General features: G+C 33.6%; 1 protein-coding gene across 2 annotated transcripts; it reads right to left on the bottom strand.

The window, feature by feature from the left end:
- Nucleotides 1-203: 203 nt before the first annotated feature.
- Nucleotides 204-13,956, bottom strand: LOC118272061 (uncharacterized). Of its 2 annotated transcripts, none has more exons than XM_035588364.2 (3): nt 13,805-13,956; nt 6,330-6,561; nt 204-4,805 (listed from the first exon to the last, which is right to left on the bottom strand). In XM_035588364.2, the coding sequence occupies exons 1-3, from the start codon at nt 13,937-13,939 to the stop codon at nt 4,480-4,482; spliced, it is 693 nt and encodes a 230-aa protein (XP_035444257.2). In that variant the 5' UTR covers nt 13,940-13,956; the 3' UTR covers nt 204-4,479. The 2 variants fall into 2 exon arrangements, with proteins under 2 accessions (XP_035444257.2, XP_050549615.1); XM_050693658.1 differs by having other exon boundaries at nt 204-4,802.
- Nucleotides 13,957-15,776: the final 1,820 nt, after the last annotated feature.

The following is a 15,776-nucleotide window of genomic DNA, read 5'->3' as shown; positions in this document are numbered from 1 at the left end:
GTACATAACGGCACGTAATGCCACTGTGCACCCACTTCTCACCATTTGTGTTATAAATCCCATGTTATTGGAGGTGAGTCTATTGCCATATACCTACTGGGCACAATTCCAGACTCCGTGCTACTACTAAGTACTATTTACTAGACACAAAATTAAGGGTCTTATAAAAATCCAATCAGATTATTAAAATAAAAATACAAAAATACCGTTTCAACAATTTATTAATCGTCGATTCAAATGAAATATAAAACAAAGAAAACAATAGTCAGGTAATCAACAATGATTTAATAACAACAACAAATAACAATACTGTGCAACAATACTTAGACGTAATTTGTTCTAAATCGCACCAGGTAGCTTGGTATAAAGGAGAAAAAGAAAGAAGATTAAAGTAAGGAAATAGGAAAGCGAGAAAAAGATAGAATAGTGCAAGAAAGAAATGAAAGTGAAAGATAGCAGAAAGAAGTGTTTAGAGAAAGGAAAGAAGCGTAGAGTAGAAGAGAGAAGACAGATAAAGAAATGAAAAAAGAATATAAGCATGCAGTATAGTATAAATGAAGTATAAAAAAGTTGCAAGAATAAGTTAAGAGTAGTTATAAAAATGGAAGTAAATAAAAGATAGAATAAGCAAGAATATAAGGTAGAGAGAAGGAAATAAGCAAGTGAAAAATAGAATAGAGTAATAAATGAAGAAAAGAAAAGAGTAAAGATATAGTAGTAATAAAGATAGAGATAGACTTAAAGATAGAGTATAGTATAGGAAAAGCAAAAATGAGATTGAAAAAGAGTAAAGATAATGATGAAATAATAGAACATTGAAAAGAAAAAAGAATAAAGTAAAGATACAAGAGTAGTGTGAAATATGAGTAGTAGGTGAAAGAAGCGTAGCATAAGAAGAAGTGTAAAAGAAGTTAAGAAAAGAACAAAAGTCAAAAGAACAGTGAGTAAAAAAGTCTGTAAAGTAAAGATTGTAGAAATAAGAATTGCTTCTGTAGTAAATGTAGAAATAAAAGAAAAGTTTGTAAGGTAGTTTAGATAGAAATGACATATCTAGAAATAGTAAAGGCAGATTCGCTATCCTCGTACGTGCGGAGTGTGTTCAAAGCTTGCATCAATCATTTTACATAACTTTCCATCTTGCAGTCTGGTATAAAATTGATACACCATCATGTCTGCAGCCTCCAATACTGTATCGTATCCATTTCTGCGTAGGTACTTCAAAACTGCCATACTTTTGTCTGACTGAGAATATTTGTAGAAACATTCTTCCATGGCCATGCTTTAGTTTGCAAAGGTTCCACCAATACTTCGTAGTTCGCAGTTACCTCTTCCATACCCGCTTTTGCTAAGATTACATGGTTGAGATAGACCATCTTAATTTTTTTTTAATCATATTATTTCACCTATCATAAGATACTTTGGCTTTTTATATTCAATTTCGTAGAACGTAGTGTCTCGCTCTATCAAAAGGTAAAGAAGTAAAAAGTTTGATAAAAGGAGCAGAGTAGAGATTGATAGAAGTGTATTGAAAGAAAAAAATATTGAATAATGAATAAAGTGAAGATATAATAATTATTTCCAGTAAAATGAAAAAGACATGATAGAAATGAATTAAAGAGAAACGAAAGGAAATAAAAGGATAAGTTCGTAGTAAATAGTTGTAGTAGGTGTAACAATAGTAAAAGATTGGAGGATAATGATGTAGATGTAGAAACTTAAAGTAATAAGAAATTAAATGAAATAAGTAAAGTGAAGATAGAGAACAGAAAATTGGTAACAGATCAATATGAAAATGTACCACATAAAAAAAAAATGAAGAAAAAAATAAGAAAGACCGAGGAAAAGATTGAAAATAAGATTGATAGTAATGTGACAGACAGGTAGGCAAGAATATTAAAACTGCACCGTTTTTCAGAGAAAATAATGATAAAAAGGTGTTGATATGTAATAGTTTTAAGAGTAAATGAAAAGATAGTGAAGCTTGATAAAAAAATAAGAGATATAAGAGAAAAAGTGTGTAAGTGTAGATGTATAGATAGCGATTGTAGGGAAGATACCAAGGATTTAAGAAATATATTTAGATGAACGTTTCAAACATATTGTAGAAAGAAGAATTAAAAGAGAAAATAAATTGTATTAAAGAAATACAGAAATAAAAAGAGTAGATAAAAGTCAAAGTATTTGGGGAAAAAAAGAATAAGAAATCAAACGGAAAAGATATGAATTTAAAGATAGGAAGAAATTATGTGAAATATTCATGATAGTGATATATGTTATGAATATAATTTCATATTTCTAAACATTTAAAGTCAAGAAAAGTATAAAAGATAGAAAGATATATGTAGGAATAGAAATAAAAGAAGATGAAATAAATAAAATAGAAGAAAGGTATAGGAAAGAAGTAGAGGAGATAAAGACAAATAGATTTTGAATTTAAGATAGAATAGAATAAGGTGTACAATAGTTTATAGCAAGATATAATGAAAGTATAAAAATAAAATAAATATAATAAATACTTAGATCAAAAGTAAAGAGATAGATTTTCATATAAGATGAGAATAAATATACAAATACTGATATAAAGAAATGAAAGAATAGACAAGAAAGTATAATATAGATACATATATAAAATACAAGATAGATACTGGGGAAGGTTGTAAATAGTATTTATAATTTATAGATGAAGATATAGGTAATATTGAAAATACTGATCTTTAGTATTTTTTATGTAAATAAGTTATAGAGATAGAGGTTGAAAGATGAAGTCAAGACAACAAAAGTGAAAAACAAAATAAAAAAAGAAAAGAATGCATTCGTTTCTTTAAGAAATATAGGAAACATAGTATAGGCGAGAAACAGAGATAGATTTAAAATTGGGTCAAGTAAACGATAGTACAGGACGATATAATAAAGTAAGACAAAATATTTCTTTGAAATATCATAGGAAAGAATAAGTTTCACAGATGTAGATTTAGATTTAGAATTGAAAAAAGAAGTTTAAATGATATTTGAAGAAGTCAAGAAATACTGAATAGAAATAAATAAGTTCTTAAGTATGATAGAAGTAATAAAAACGATTTATAGAAGAAGAATATAGAAGTAATAAAAATGTAAAATAATGATAATCATTACTGATATGTAAATAATGTATTTGTGTATGTATACGAAAGATGATAAATTAAGAAATAAAAATAGCTGCAAAAAGAGTTTTGAAAGACAGAAATGTAAATAGTAATAGTCAAGGTTTTAAAGTCAAAAGTGTAGATTATGAATATGGTAATAATGAAAAAGGTAATGAGCAGACAGAGAAATATGGAATGAAATATGTAGTCGATGATTTAAGAGATGACAAATGTGATGTAGAAATGGTAAGTTCATATGATGAAGACTAAAGTGGTGAGCTTATGAAAGATAGAAAGGAAGATCATAGTGTAATAGTAGCGATGTTTCGAAAGGCGAAATATGAAGATAAATGGGCAAGATAGCATTAAAGATATAAATGAGCGTAGATATAAGATTAAGTTTGTTACATCTTAGTCCGATCAAGGTCTTACAGACACGGTACCTGACATCTTTTATGACAAAATAACAATTTCTGCTCAGATTTTCTCCAAGTATTTTTGGTCGAGTTAGTAAAACTTTATTTTCTGTAGCATTGTATATATGGATCATACAAATCTTACATTAGGCTGCAAACTGATTGAAGATGCATGCAGAAATGAATACAATAGATGTAATGAATTAGGTAATGTATGATTTTGGTACGAATGAGATAGAATAGTTGCAGTACATATGATAATGTGAACGAGCATGAATATAGAAGAGAATAATGAAATGTTAGCGTGAAATGAAACGAAGAAGAATATAACATTTGTAACATTTATATTTGTAAAATAGTTTCTATAGCGATACAGTAGTTGCATAAACAGATAGATAGAATAGAGGAAATGAAACATTAAGATTGATAATGTAAAGGTAAGTCAATAGAATGATGATATGTTGAGCATTTAAGTACAAAAATGTGTGATAAAAAGCGTGATCAAGCAAGCATAACAGTGAAGTGCAAGAAAAGAAAGAAATGAAGAAGAAAGAAATAGAAACAGAAGATAAAGCAAGATCTAAGAAGAAACATCTACCTAAGCTTCGTACGTATCACAGTGTACTTTGTAAACTTAACTCTAATAAAAAGGAACTAACGTTGAAAGTGCATTAAACGTATCAGCGGAATGAACCGTTTGTAACAAATGTGCGGTTATTCAGCTACGAACCTAAACCTAATGATATCACTTGGAATAATACTGTCTTTGGTCTTATTTGAGTAACAAGTGCTTGGCAAGATAATTGCAACTTTTAGCATCTAGTTTTGGTACGAATTCTGAGCGAGACGCAGAATATTTTGCTACTAAAATCCTAATCATCAATAAACTACAATAGTTTTTCTATGATCCTTGGATTTGTTCTGTTCGCTCATTGATTTACCTACTTTCTGTAGCTAGAATCTTGATGATTGTTCACTGGGTAATCGGCATACCACCCGAAGGACCCATGGTCTCCGGTATGAGCCCCGAAATCCACATACTCCCCGAAGTCGGGCGGTCTTTCTGCAAATTGAGAGGCAGCTCCGAAGGTAGTTGAACCTATCGAATCCTGTGGTTGCGGCTGCAGTTGCAGCTGCTGTTGCAGCTGCTGTTGCGGCTGCTGTTGCAGCTGCTGTTGCGGCTGCTGCTGAAGTCTGACGAGTCTGGCTGGAGCCTCATTCTCTTGAACTTGGATTTGAACTGGTACTGGAACTGGCGTCAAGCCTTCTGTAACGAGAAAACCCGTTTTTTAGACATAATGTAAATGCAACAGGGCACTGATATTTTAAAACACTTTATTCATAAGTGTGTCGATTGCGCAACAAATAACAGATGACCATAAACTTATTCAAAAAGTCAGTAATAATAAAAAATGCCGAGTATATTTTTAACTTTATCTAGATTTGCAAGTTAATGAGCAAATTCTCACGGCCAACGCTAATGTGAACATTTCAAAACTCGAGCTGGAGGAAATGTGCACTCGCATGCATAATACAGTTTACGAAATAGATGGTAATAGTTTTTTTTAGTATGCACAAACCGGCGCAATCATCGGATTAAGCGTGCGTGACCGAACTTAATTTGAGCAACGGCGCGCGCCGGCGTTGGCGTACCGAAGCACGGATAGCTCCGAATAGCTGCAAGAATTGCAACATTACTGTTGTACCGAGACACTTAAGTATTCAAACCATTTATAACAAACCCACGCTTCGAGAAAACGACCGTAGAAAAAAAAACGAAAGTAGAAAAATTACAAGATAATCAAAAAATCATTTTGGAACACGAAAAGAAATTTTTAGCAAGATTTAAGATAAGTCGATTTTAAAAGATTCTAGCTTTGCACGTACTTCTAAGTCTTAAGTGATTGGTCTCGCTCAGTGAATGGATGCAATCCCATTGAATGTAAAACAAGTAACGTAGGTACCTAGTTGCATAGAAAGCAGTTTATCCTTTGTTCTCAAGTGAAAGTGATGTCTGGCTAAGCTTGATTGATGGGCGTATGAATCGGCATCACAGATCCATTTTATAGCAGACAATGATTCGTCAAATACGATATACCATGCGAATTTAAGAATTGTATTGTAGGAGATGCCCGATTGAAAAGAATTTTGTGAATTCCATGTGATAGTGTAGAATGGAATGTGCGAATTCGAATCCCATGATTACATCATTGGTGATGGCAAAATCGATGGACGAAATAAGTAACAAACAATTAAATAATCACCCATCAATTTTTAAAAGCAATTAGGTTTGGTATTAATGATTATCTCACGTCCACTACAAGAAGTTTCTTTTATAATAACCACACAATATAAGCGATAAAAGTCAACCGTGGATAATATATACGTTTCCTTCCTGTGTGCAATGGCTGCGATTTCCTCTCGACCAGTGAAACTACCTGATCCAATTACTACAGATATTAAATTTGCTCAGAGTTAAGATAAAATCGGAGTAGTTGCAAGATGTGTAATGATTGCAAGTGATAATGATCTGGTACGTGTACAATCCCTTTATTCGACCATGTTATGTAAGTAGTCACGCTATAAGAGGGGGATCAATGATTAAAGTAAAAGCTAAAGTTATGAATAGGTGAAAAAATTGATTTCGAACAATCCCATACAAAGGCAGAAACAGTGCAATGGTAAGTGGCACATTGTACTGGTATACCTCTATAAGGTTCTCAGTATTTTCATTCAAAGCAGATAACCAAATTTGAGTATACAATGAAAATAAAGAATAGTCTCCACTTACGCTGTTGCTGATACTGCTGCAAAGTAGTAGGGTACTCCTGTTCATAGAACGCTTGCGGGAGCTGTGGTAGTGGCAACTGGGGTGGCGGCGGTGGTGGGGACAGGGTCTGTCGTGGCACGCGACGCACACGCAACGCAGACAGATCCACGAACGCGATCTGATCCGCGGGCACCGCGATGTAGGATGGCATCGCCGTCGCTACGGCAGCCAAAGCAGCCAGGATTAGTGTATGCTGTAAAGAAAAATAACGTTAATATTCGAATTTTAAGTCTTTGACTGCCAATAGAAAACTGTTGAAGGCAAATCCTCCGCTAACGTCGGTCACCGGTGACCACTACGGCGTTCAATGTGTTAAATCTTAATTATGACCTACTAAAGTATTTTAAGTTACATTTTTAATGTTTGTAAAGACTTTTTTCTATCAGTAGATTCAGTAGATCTACAGTAGTAGCAGTCATCAGACTGTGTTAGAGATAACTGCTTAAATCCAAATGACTCAATAATAGCACTTGGTATTCAAAGAACTCCTACTAATGTAGTAACGATATTATTTACCGGTGAAAAGTTTATTTTTGAACTCTCGAGACGTGGCAGTTGATGAAAGCTGCTCTTAAAGATTTAGTTCAGAAGTTGTTGTTTATTTTCTTTCTCAAAAAAAGCTAATATGTATGTGGGTCGGTTTGTCAGTGTCTTTCAACGTAAATATATATTTAGACCGGTTCCTTGTAAATGATTTACGAAACTATTTCAAATGTTGATGTTGTGCAAGGTGAGTATCTGCGAGGTAAACCTAGCTTGCTTTATTCTCTCAGGTGATATTTTAGTATATGATTGTGAACTATTGGGTATAAGGACCAGATTAGTAACAAACTTGGTCCTTCGAGCCGATGAAGTTTTAAGCCAGAAATCAATCATTGTAATAACTGCATAGTTAAGTAATAAATTAATTTTATTGCTATCTAAATTACTACTTTAACGGATGTTCATTTTATTATCTACGATTAATTACTCACTCAATAATTAAGAATTAAAAAACTAAGTTTCATTTTTGCAACGATTATCTAGACATTAAATAGATACTAGATATGAATATAATTAGGTACCAAATTAGTATTTATTTAAGATTAATTAGTGCATTAACAATTTGATTACACTTCAAACTATAAATTTGCCTAACACTACTCTAGGCACTATAACTTATAGAGATCTAAATGTACATACATACATATCGTCACGCCTTTAATCCCCCATGGGGTAGGCAGAGGTGCACGTTATTGCACGTAATGCCACTGTGTACACCCACTTTTCACAATTAATGTTATAAGTCCCATGTAATAGGTGGTGAGCCTATTGCCATATACCGGGCACATTTCCAGACTCCGTGCTACTACTGAGAAATTTTCGAAAAACCGAAAAAAGCCTAGTAATACTTCGCCCGACCCGGGAATCGAACCCGAGACCCCTTGCCCGGCAGTCGCACTTGCAACCACTCGGCCAACGAGGCAGTCTAAATGTCTTTATCTTAAAGCCTATTTCATAAACAAGAACCGACAAATTATGCACAGATTAAGCCGCCATAATGCGCCTAAGAGAGATTATAATGTAGTTAGTAACACTACGTAATAAAACCACTATGTCGTCAAAGTTAGGTAATGTTTGTCACTGTAAATTATGCATTAAGAGCCACTGTGTTCCCTAGTACCGAGTAGTGTGTTTGACTTTCTCTTTGCGGTTATCTATGAAAGTCAATGACAGTTACGATTGTATGTGTATGTGTACATAGATAGACTTCTGTTGAACGGAATGCGAATAAGTATTAAGGAAGAATTGCTATTGCCTGTGTTGTGAACTGAATAGACCACCTTAAGTCGTATAAAATCAGTATATCTTATAAATTCACGCTGTCAGCATTTTAACCGATAAAATCATAAAACTGTGTTTAGGTAAGCGGAATTCTGACTCCTTATTTGGTATCATCATTCAACTCGTTACCTTAAAAGGCTCACAAACCATCTAAAGATATCCGCAGCGATCACGATATGTTACAAATATGTTACTCTACCCACATTGCCTCACAGAGACACGGCATGCAATAAGGGAATTGCCAGTAAGTTAACGTTTAGCGGCGCTTGCGTAACGGTAGTAATTGGAGCCCGCCCGAGTTGCGCAACCAGAGACATGCGCGCTGGACCGCAGAGTTCATTGTTTTACACGAAAGCTTTCAGTGTCGAAACGTCAAACAATTAATGAGAAAAAGATTATATCGAAAGGTTTTTGCGAGTTTTATAATTGTCTGCTTGGGGCTGGGAAATCGTTGGCGAAATCAGAGAAAAATCCAACCTACATCTTAAATAGATAATGCCCTTTTTGAAGTGTCTGAAACATTCCCTGTTTGAAATCCCTCTAGAAGTTTCTCAAGTCCCTTTTATGAACATATCAAGTAAAAATCTAATGTCGACATGACACACGGGAAGTAATCAATAGCTCAAGTAAAACAATCTCCAATAATTATTGAGACATATAGACACAGACATCTATCAAATTACACGATTGCAGCAAACGCCTGGCCCATTGGCCCAATGACTTCACGAGATACATTCTTACCTACGTAGCATGCAAAATCGATGATTGCTATTGGAAAACAAATGAATACTTTGCATTGACAAACCATGGCACGTAGGATTATCGTTAACCTAGTTTGAAGATGCTGCAGGTCTATTAGTCATGTAAGCCATTCTGTTAAAGTGTCATAATGTATACTTGACGTTCACTTATACGAAGCATTGTGTAGTACAAAATCTGAGCAAGTTATCCATCACTTAAATGTAAAGACTTGTGCATGAGTCACAGTTCGCAAATCCCACTCGAATCAACTACAAACAGTCATTTACAGATTTATCTACCTCCACTTTGAATTATGGTAATTTCGTAATATCTATTCCGACCTGTGTAGGCAGTTAGTGGGTGTAAGTTGTCAATTAAATTAAATACTAGTTACCACAGTAAGTGGAAATATAAGCCCACTCAGACTTTCCATTTGGACCTTGAAATTGCCTTATATAGAGCTGACCTTACCGACTGGCGACAAAATGTTTTCAATGACCAGTTTATGTCAATTGAAATGTCACCACGCCAGCCATATGTAAATTCAGTATTTTATCACCTTTTAAAACACTGCAGCAGTCTGTGTTTGCTTATGGTAAGGAATTTAATCAACGGTGAAAGTCCTTCCGCAATTATCCTGCGCTTACGTATGTGATTAATTACATCAATAACAAAGATTAATGTAAGTTTTAGTTAGGAATTGGCATTATGATTAACTTGAAATTACAGAAAATAATCAGTATTGCGCCTTTCGATTATTAAAAGGGTAAGGCATAATATACGTAAGAAATAAGTATCATGCGACAGGCGGAGACGATGTAACTAGCAAAAACAATATTCTTTGAAAATATCATCTTAAAAGTAGACTAAAGTTTGTACTCATAATTCAACAATATAATATGATTTTCACAGGTCCCAAGGTAATTAAGTAGTTTATAATGACGGGGCGCCATTTTGACACCTAAGCGACAAACAATGCAACATTTATTGCACGCCTGAGAATCTTCGCATGTTTTGTTGTTAAAAAATTTCACACATTGTACTAAGTCGTAACAATGCTTGGCTGAATTCGTGAATGCGCAATAATCTGTAGGACAAGGCTGAACGTTGTTTTACTTAATGTTCTAGTATCTAATTCCTTTATTTTTTTATGTTGGATTTCACTTTTTGTTTCATTTCATGCTACTTCACACAAATGCACATAAATGTTGCCTACTTAATACTATATTTGCTATTAAGTGTTTTAGAAAGCCACAATTAGGACCACATTTGGCTCAAAGGACCAAAATGCTCTTTACACAATTTAAAATTGGTCCTTTCTGCTAATGTTATCATCAAATTATTTTAATGCCTACAAAGCCGCAAAACGTCTATAAAGTACTTAGGTACAATAAGCTATTCAACCATTCATTATAAATTATAATAATGTTCCTTTATTATGTTATAAATTGACATTGCGTGGTCGCTGTCTGCCCTGTTTAACAAAACTTATCATTGAGTCCATCTGACGTTCTCGACAATCATATTTCAAAACAGTGATGTTATCAGTCCAAGAATAAATTCTTTTCACTTTCAACTCTCCGTATGTCCGTAAAGAAATGCCAAATATTTGTATTGTAAGGCACTCTATTTGTTCCTACTTGCTAGGAAATTACGTTTGTTTATTTGTGGTTGTTGTGTTTAACAATGGTCTTTCCGAGAAACGGTTTAACAAAGATTACGAATCGAATCGTAACTTCATAACGGATATGCATTACGTATTTAGGAGATAAAGGAGTTGCTAACATGGTTGTGATTGCGACTGACTAATAGATATGCAGCTGTTGAACTTGTTTTTGTTGATTTCTCTAAACTTATTACCTATGCATTTAATTCTTTGCAGGAAGTTTCCGTTCTGTCTTATTAACACGTCTCGCGGTACTCACGATTTACTTTCAAATTACTTTGTGCGACGGACAGCGAAATTTTGTTACATAACCAAACGTTTTCATGCTTCATTCGTTGTCGTTGCCAAAATAGCATGAAGTTTTTGTGAATTTTGTTTTGAATTTTTAATTACTTTTAAAAACTTATCTGTTACGTAAGTTTGTAACTCAGCGTGTTTTTGTTCTATGAAGTAACAAGTTAATGGACTTGTAGGCTGGTAGGTCAGTTGTGAGGTTTGTGAAACGAAGTCATTTGGATTTATTTCGGATAAATAGCTTTAGGCTCTAAGAACAGCATCGGTCTTCATTAGAACTTGCCTTGATGTGTCAAGATATAAACAAATTCTAGAATATTCTCTTATTTTACAAAAGTTCTACAATGATCCCATTCTTTACTTAAAAATAATGAGCGGCAATTAGATCAGGTTCATTTAAATCGAAATCGATCAGTTTTTTTTCAATCGTACTCATTTCAAAGTCAAGCTAATGAGCCTAATAACAGCTGTTGCGTCCGAATTACAATTAGAAAGTAGAGTAAATACGATTTCATGGCTTTATGAACCAGTCTGTATCAATTACACAACCGTTTTACACCGATTGCAATCGATTAAAAGAAAATCGACTTTTTACTTTCTTTCGGACTCGATAGGTAATCGATTTTTTCGTTATATTTGCAACCTCTATTGTTATTCTGTTTAACGGTTTGAACAATAATCATATTTATTTTGGCCGGAAATTGTGTACTTTACTTGTTTTTACGGCGTGGGAAAGTAGTTTTTCGAAAGTGACAATATTGTATTTTGAGGTCTTTCTTAAAGACTTCCGTGATTTTTTTGCGGCTCTAAATTACCCAGAACGACAGAATTTTACACCAAATCAAAATAAATTAGAACGTCAGAAACTTACACAAAAAACTAAATAAATAAGTGCTTAGTATTTCTTACATCGAAAAAAATTACTCAAAAGTTTTTTTTGATCCTTTAGTTCAGATGATAATTTTTCATAATTTACTGTCAACCACATGATTGATTGATATGACCGATAATAACCTCGAAGGTTAGAATAACCATCAATAAACAATACATGCTATTACCATGTTTACATAGAAAAAAACTGTACCTAAGTATACAGATGACTATAATAAATAATGCAACGTCACGCCTTTTATCCCCGAAAGGGTAGGCAGAAGTGCACATTACGACACATAATGCCGCTATATAATGTACAACCTACTATTTGTATTATAAGTTTCATGTAACAGGGGGTGAGCCTATTGCCATATACTGGGTACATTTAAAGACTTCGTGCTACTACTGAGATATTTTCGAAAATTCGAAAATAGGCCAGTCATATTTTGTCCGACCCGGGAATCAAACCCGAAACCTCTTGTCCGGCAGTCGCACTTGCGACCACTTGATCAACGAGACAGTCATATAATACCTAATAGTAATAAAGTAAGATTTTATTAATGTTCCGCCTGACTAAGTGCCCCACCCCGATTGCCTTCGATATTTCCGCGGGTGAAAGGTTTCTCAATGTCAATTCATGTACTTTTTGCTTTGTAATTTCAAATAACAGATTATGACCGTTTCCACTGTCAGCATAACAAGTTTGCTGTATCAAGGTTGTGTAAGAAAAAGTTGATTGGCGTGAGTTGCAACTTTTTTTTTTAAAGTGCACTGCTATACATATAAGTAAGTACCTACTTCCTTGGTAGAGTTTCGTAGATATTCTATAGCGTTCGATTCTATAAATAAGTTATAGTATTGTTCCGTGTTCTATACATTTGGTAATTTATGAAAGTATTGTGTGAATGAAAGGTTCCAAAGGCCTTACAGCATTTGATATGTACCTAGTTATGTGTGTTGCTAAGCAATAAAATTGTTTTGTAAGGCAATACAATACATACATACACGCGATCTTTTAATTTTTACTATTTTATTATGTTACTAAACAAAATGACTTAACTAACTATGAGACTAACTAGATTGGTCATTGATATTTTATGAGTTTTGAGAACAAAGTGCTAGATATGCAATTAACACAGATAAGTTATATTTAGAGACCACACTGACATTTTCTTAATAAATAAAATTAACGTTAATGTTTGCGATACAGTATGTCCTGTACCTAGATACGAAAATAAATAAATCATATTCCAATATCATATTGTTTTATGGGTTTTCGTATGAAAGGACCAAAAATTATATCATATTGTTTTATGGGCTTTTGTATAAAAGGACCAAAATTAATGTCAAAGTTTTAGATACTCAAACTTTAGTAGGTTCCATGATATATTTAATTAGATAGATACAAAATAAATGATAAGCTAAAGCAACAATTTTATGGGCCATTGCACAAGTGCCTGTGTAGATAAATATTTTTTTTAAAGTACTTATCTACATCTACAAGTTAAAAATGCAAACAATATAATTGGTTTCGTAAATGGAGCAAACTTGTTCAGTTGTGTAAACTGTAACTTAAATGAGAACACTGCCATTATCAGTATTTCGGTCGGTTAATGCTCTATTAACTTTATGATAAGCGGTTAAACTTTTAGATTTAAGTAAGATAAATAAAAAGTAATTTAACATCAGGATTAACATTTAAGAAAGCTCTGAATCATAAATTATTTGTTCTAAAAATAATATTGCTAAAAGACAAATATAGATTTCTTTTTTCAATAAATAAATATTAATTTGAAAGCATGCAGTCACAAAAATAAGAAGCCGGTATAATAAAATAAATACTACCGTAATACGTTGTATAATAGTATAAATAAAAAGAATAAATAATAAAATACTTTCACTAGAACACTAAAATTATGTACACTATATTAACACTACATATAATTAATACACTATATTAATATAATAGATATTATGTCTTATAAATTATAATAAAAACAAACACTATGAAACAAATCGAAAGTAAATTGAAACTGACCATTTTCGTCCAGAGATGGCGTGACTGACGCGGCACGACGCGTGCGCCTCGACTGAGCTCGCTACCGTCGTTGCTACAATTTATAAAGTATCCGTACGGAGCGGTTTCACTTTCTACTCGGGTCCGGTCGAACATGATCCACTTTTTTACGGCCGCCACAATTCTTACGCCTTGCATGGTAAACAAAGAACTGTTTCACCCCCGGGAGAAAGACTAGAAGCACATGTTCTGGTCCTTTGAGCCGCTTACCATATGCCGTCATATATTCATGATATGAGTAACAAACTTGTGATATTTAATTTACATACGAAGTGAACTTGACACACCACATGGTGAGTTCCCTACCTAATTAATACGGTATATGAGCTGAACACTTTGATAAACTTGCAGCTTTATTTTGTGCTAGCCTTTCGTGGCCCTGCTCTCTGCACAGTTGTCTCACTGGTTTGAAACTTACAAACCAAGTTTCGAACGAGTCAAGGGAGATATAAACTTACAAGTTAATATAGCAACATCTGCAAGGCTCAGGTATTCAGTTTACTAGAAGATATCATTTTGGGGAGACCTATAAAAATAGAGACGAATACCAAATATCCCTTTGACTTTAGAGCTCAATTTTAAGATACAATTCTTGCAATACTTGATGTGTTATTAATCCCTTATTAACCCAAAGACCAGCATAATATCTACCATCACGCTAACCTAAATAGGGAATAAAAGTTACTTTCAATGAGCCATATTCTCCCACGTCTTATTCCAAAACCGGTCTAAGATCTGGTAAACGTTGGGAGTAAGCCTATGTTCACCAAATGGACGTATTATGACTGATATCCTTAAAAGGACCTATTGAATTAATGAATTGGCAAAATTAGTGGTTTTAATAAAAAGGTATATTATTGAATTAAAGAAGTATCTCCTTCGCTTTAAGTATTCTGGTGACTCATGACTGCTAACCAATGAACATATTAGGTATGAGAGCTCGTTCAGTGTCTAGGTCACTCGTACGATAAGCTGTATAAGTTATTTCATGCCTCAATGTCCTTTTTGTGTACTTTGCAAGTCAGATCCGAATCTCTAAACGGTGTGAAGGTGTTTTACGTTAGAACTTTTTGACGGTCTCCGCTAAATATTATGTCAAATTCTTCATTCAAGGAATCATATTATTCTGCTTCGTATACCAAAAGCCAGAAGGTAGAAGAATTGAGATAGACCTCATAAGTCAGGTCTGGTCATAGATTTATGTGGGTCAGATGGTAGCAATTATGCAACAGCTGACTAGGAGTCAAGAGTGTAAGGTACTATGGTTCTATGAAGAACAAGGATACAAGGACCGAATGAGAAGATACGATAAAACATCTACTTACTCCTTCGTGAACTAACCAACCAGTGCCAAGTTACATTGTTGGATAAGATAAGGAGTAGACTATAATTATGGAGTCCACAATTTCACAAGAGTTGACCCGTTTACCAACTCTATGGTTATCTGAAGACCTCCAAAGCTCAAGATAAGAATTATCAATTTCATAAGTTAATTTTTAGGCTGCTAGTTCGAGCTAGTTACTTAACCCAGTCCGCAATTGTTTTCGGAACAAATTGTTACTAAAGAATAGTTCAAGTAATCATTAAATAACTCTAAGTACGGCAGTAAGTATACAATTACTTACTAAAACATTGGTACGCATAGCATTGATCTCTAATTAAATAAACTTTAAAATCTACATAGTCATAGTAACCTGTTACAAGTTTACGAAGTTTATTCTAAATTCTTAATATAAAACCTCCAACTACCCCAATTTGATATGTATCTGTTAATTAATTAGTTGTACTCTTGTGAACATTACGACATCACAAGAGCATTGTACAATCGAGGTCATTTTAGGTTATCTATACACCCGCGCTATACCTGCGTGTACGCATTAGAAAATCGTTAGGTAATTACGAAATTTCTCCGGACGATTTCCACGTTGAACTG

The sequence above is a fragment of the Spodoptera frugiperda genome, chromosome 5, assembly GCF_023101765.2.
Source record: "Spodoptera frugiperda isolate SF20-4 chromosome 5, AGI-APGP_CSIRO_Sfru_2.0, whole genome shotgun sequence".
Classification (NCBI taxonomy): Eukaryota; Metazoa; Arthropoda; class Insecta; order Lepidoptera; family Noctuidae; genus Spodoptera; species Spodoptera frugiperda.
Note: the sequence above shows the minus strand (reverse complement) of the source record. Positions and strands in the feature narration are given on the sequence as shown.

Excerpts from the sequence above, each read along its gene's own strand:
- LOC118272061 (XM_035588364.2), bottom strand. The coding sequence starts at position 13,939 with ATGTTCGACCGGACCCGAGTAGAAAGTGAAACCGCTCCGTACGGATAC. Across the intron at positions 6,562-13,804 it reads GCCATCTCTGGACGAAAATG|CATACACTAATCCTGGCTGC; the intron begins GTCAGTTTCAAT and ends TTTTCTTTACAG. Across the intron at positions 4,806-6,329 it reads GCAGCAGTATCAGCAACAGC|AAGGCTTGACGCCAGTTCCA; the intron begins GTAAGTGGAGAC and ends TTCTCGTTACAG.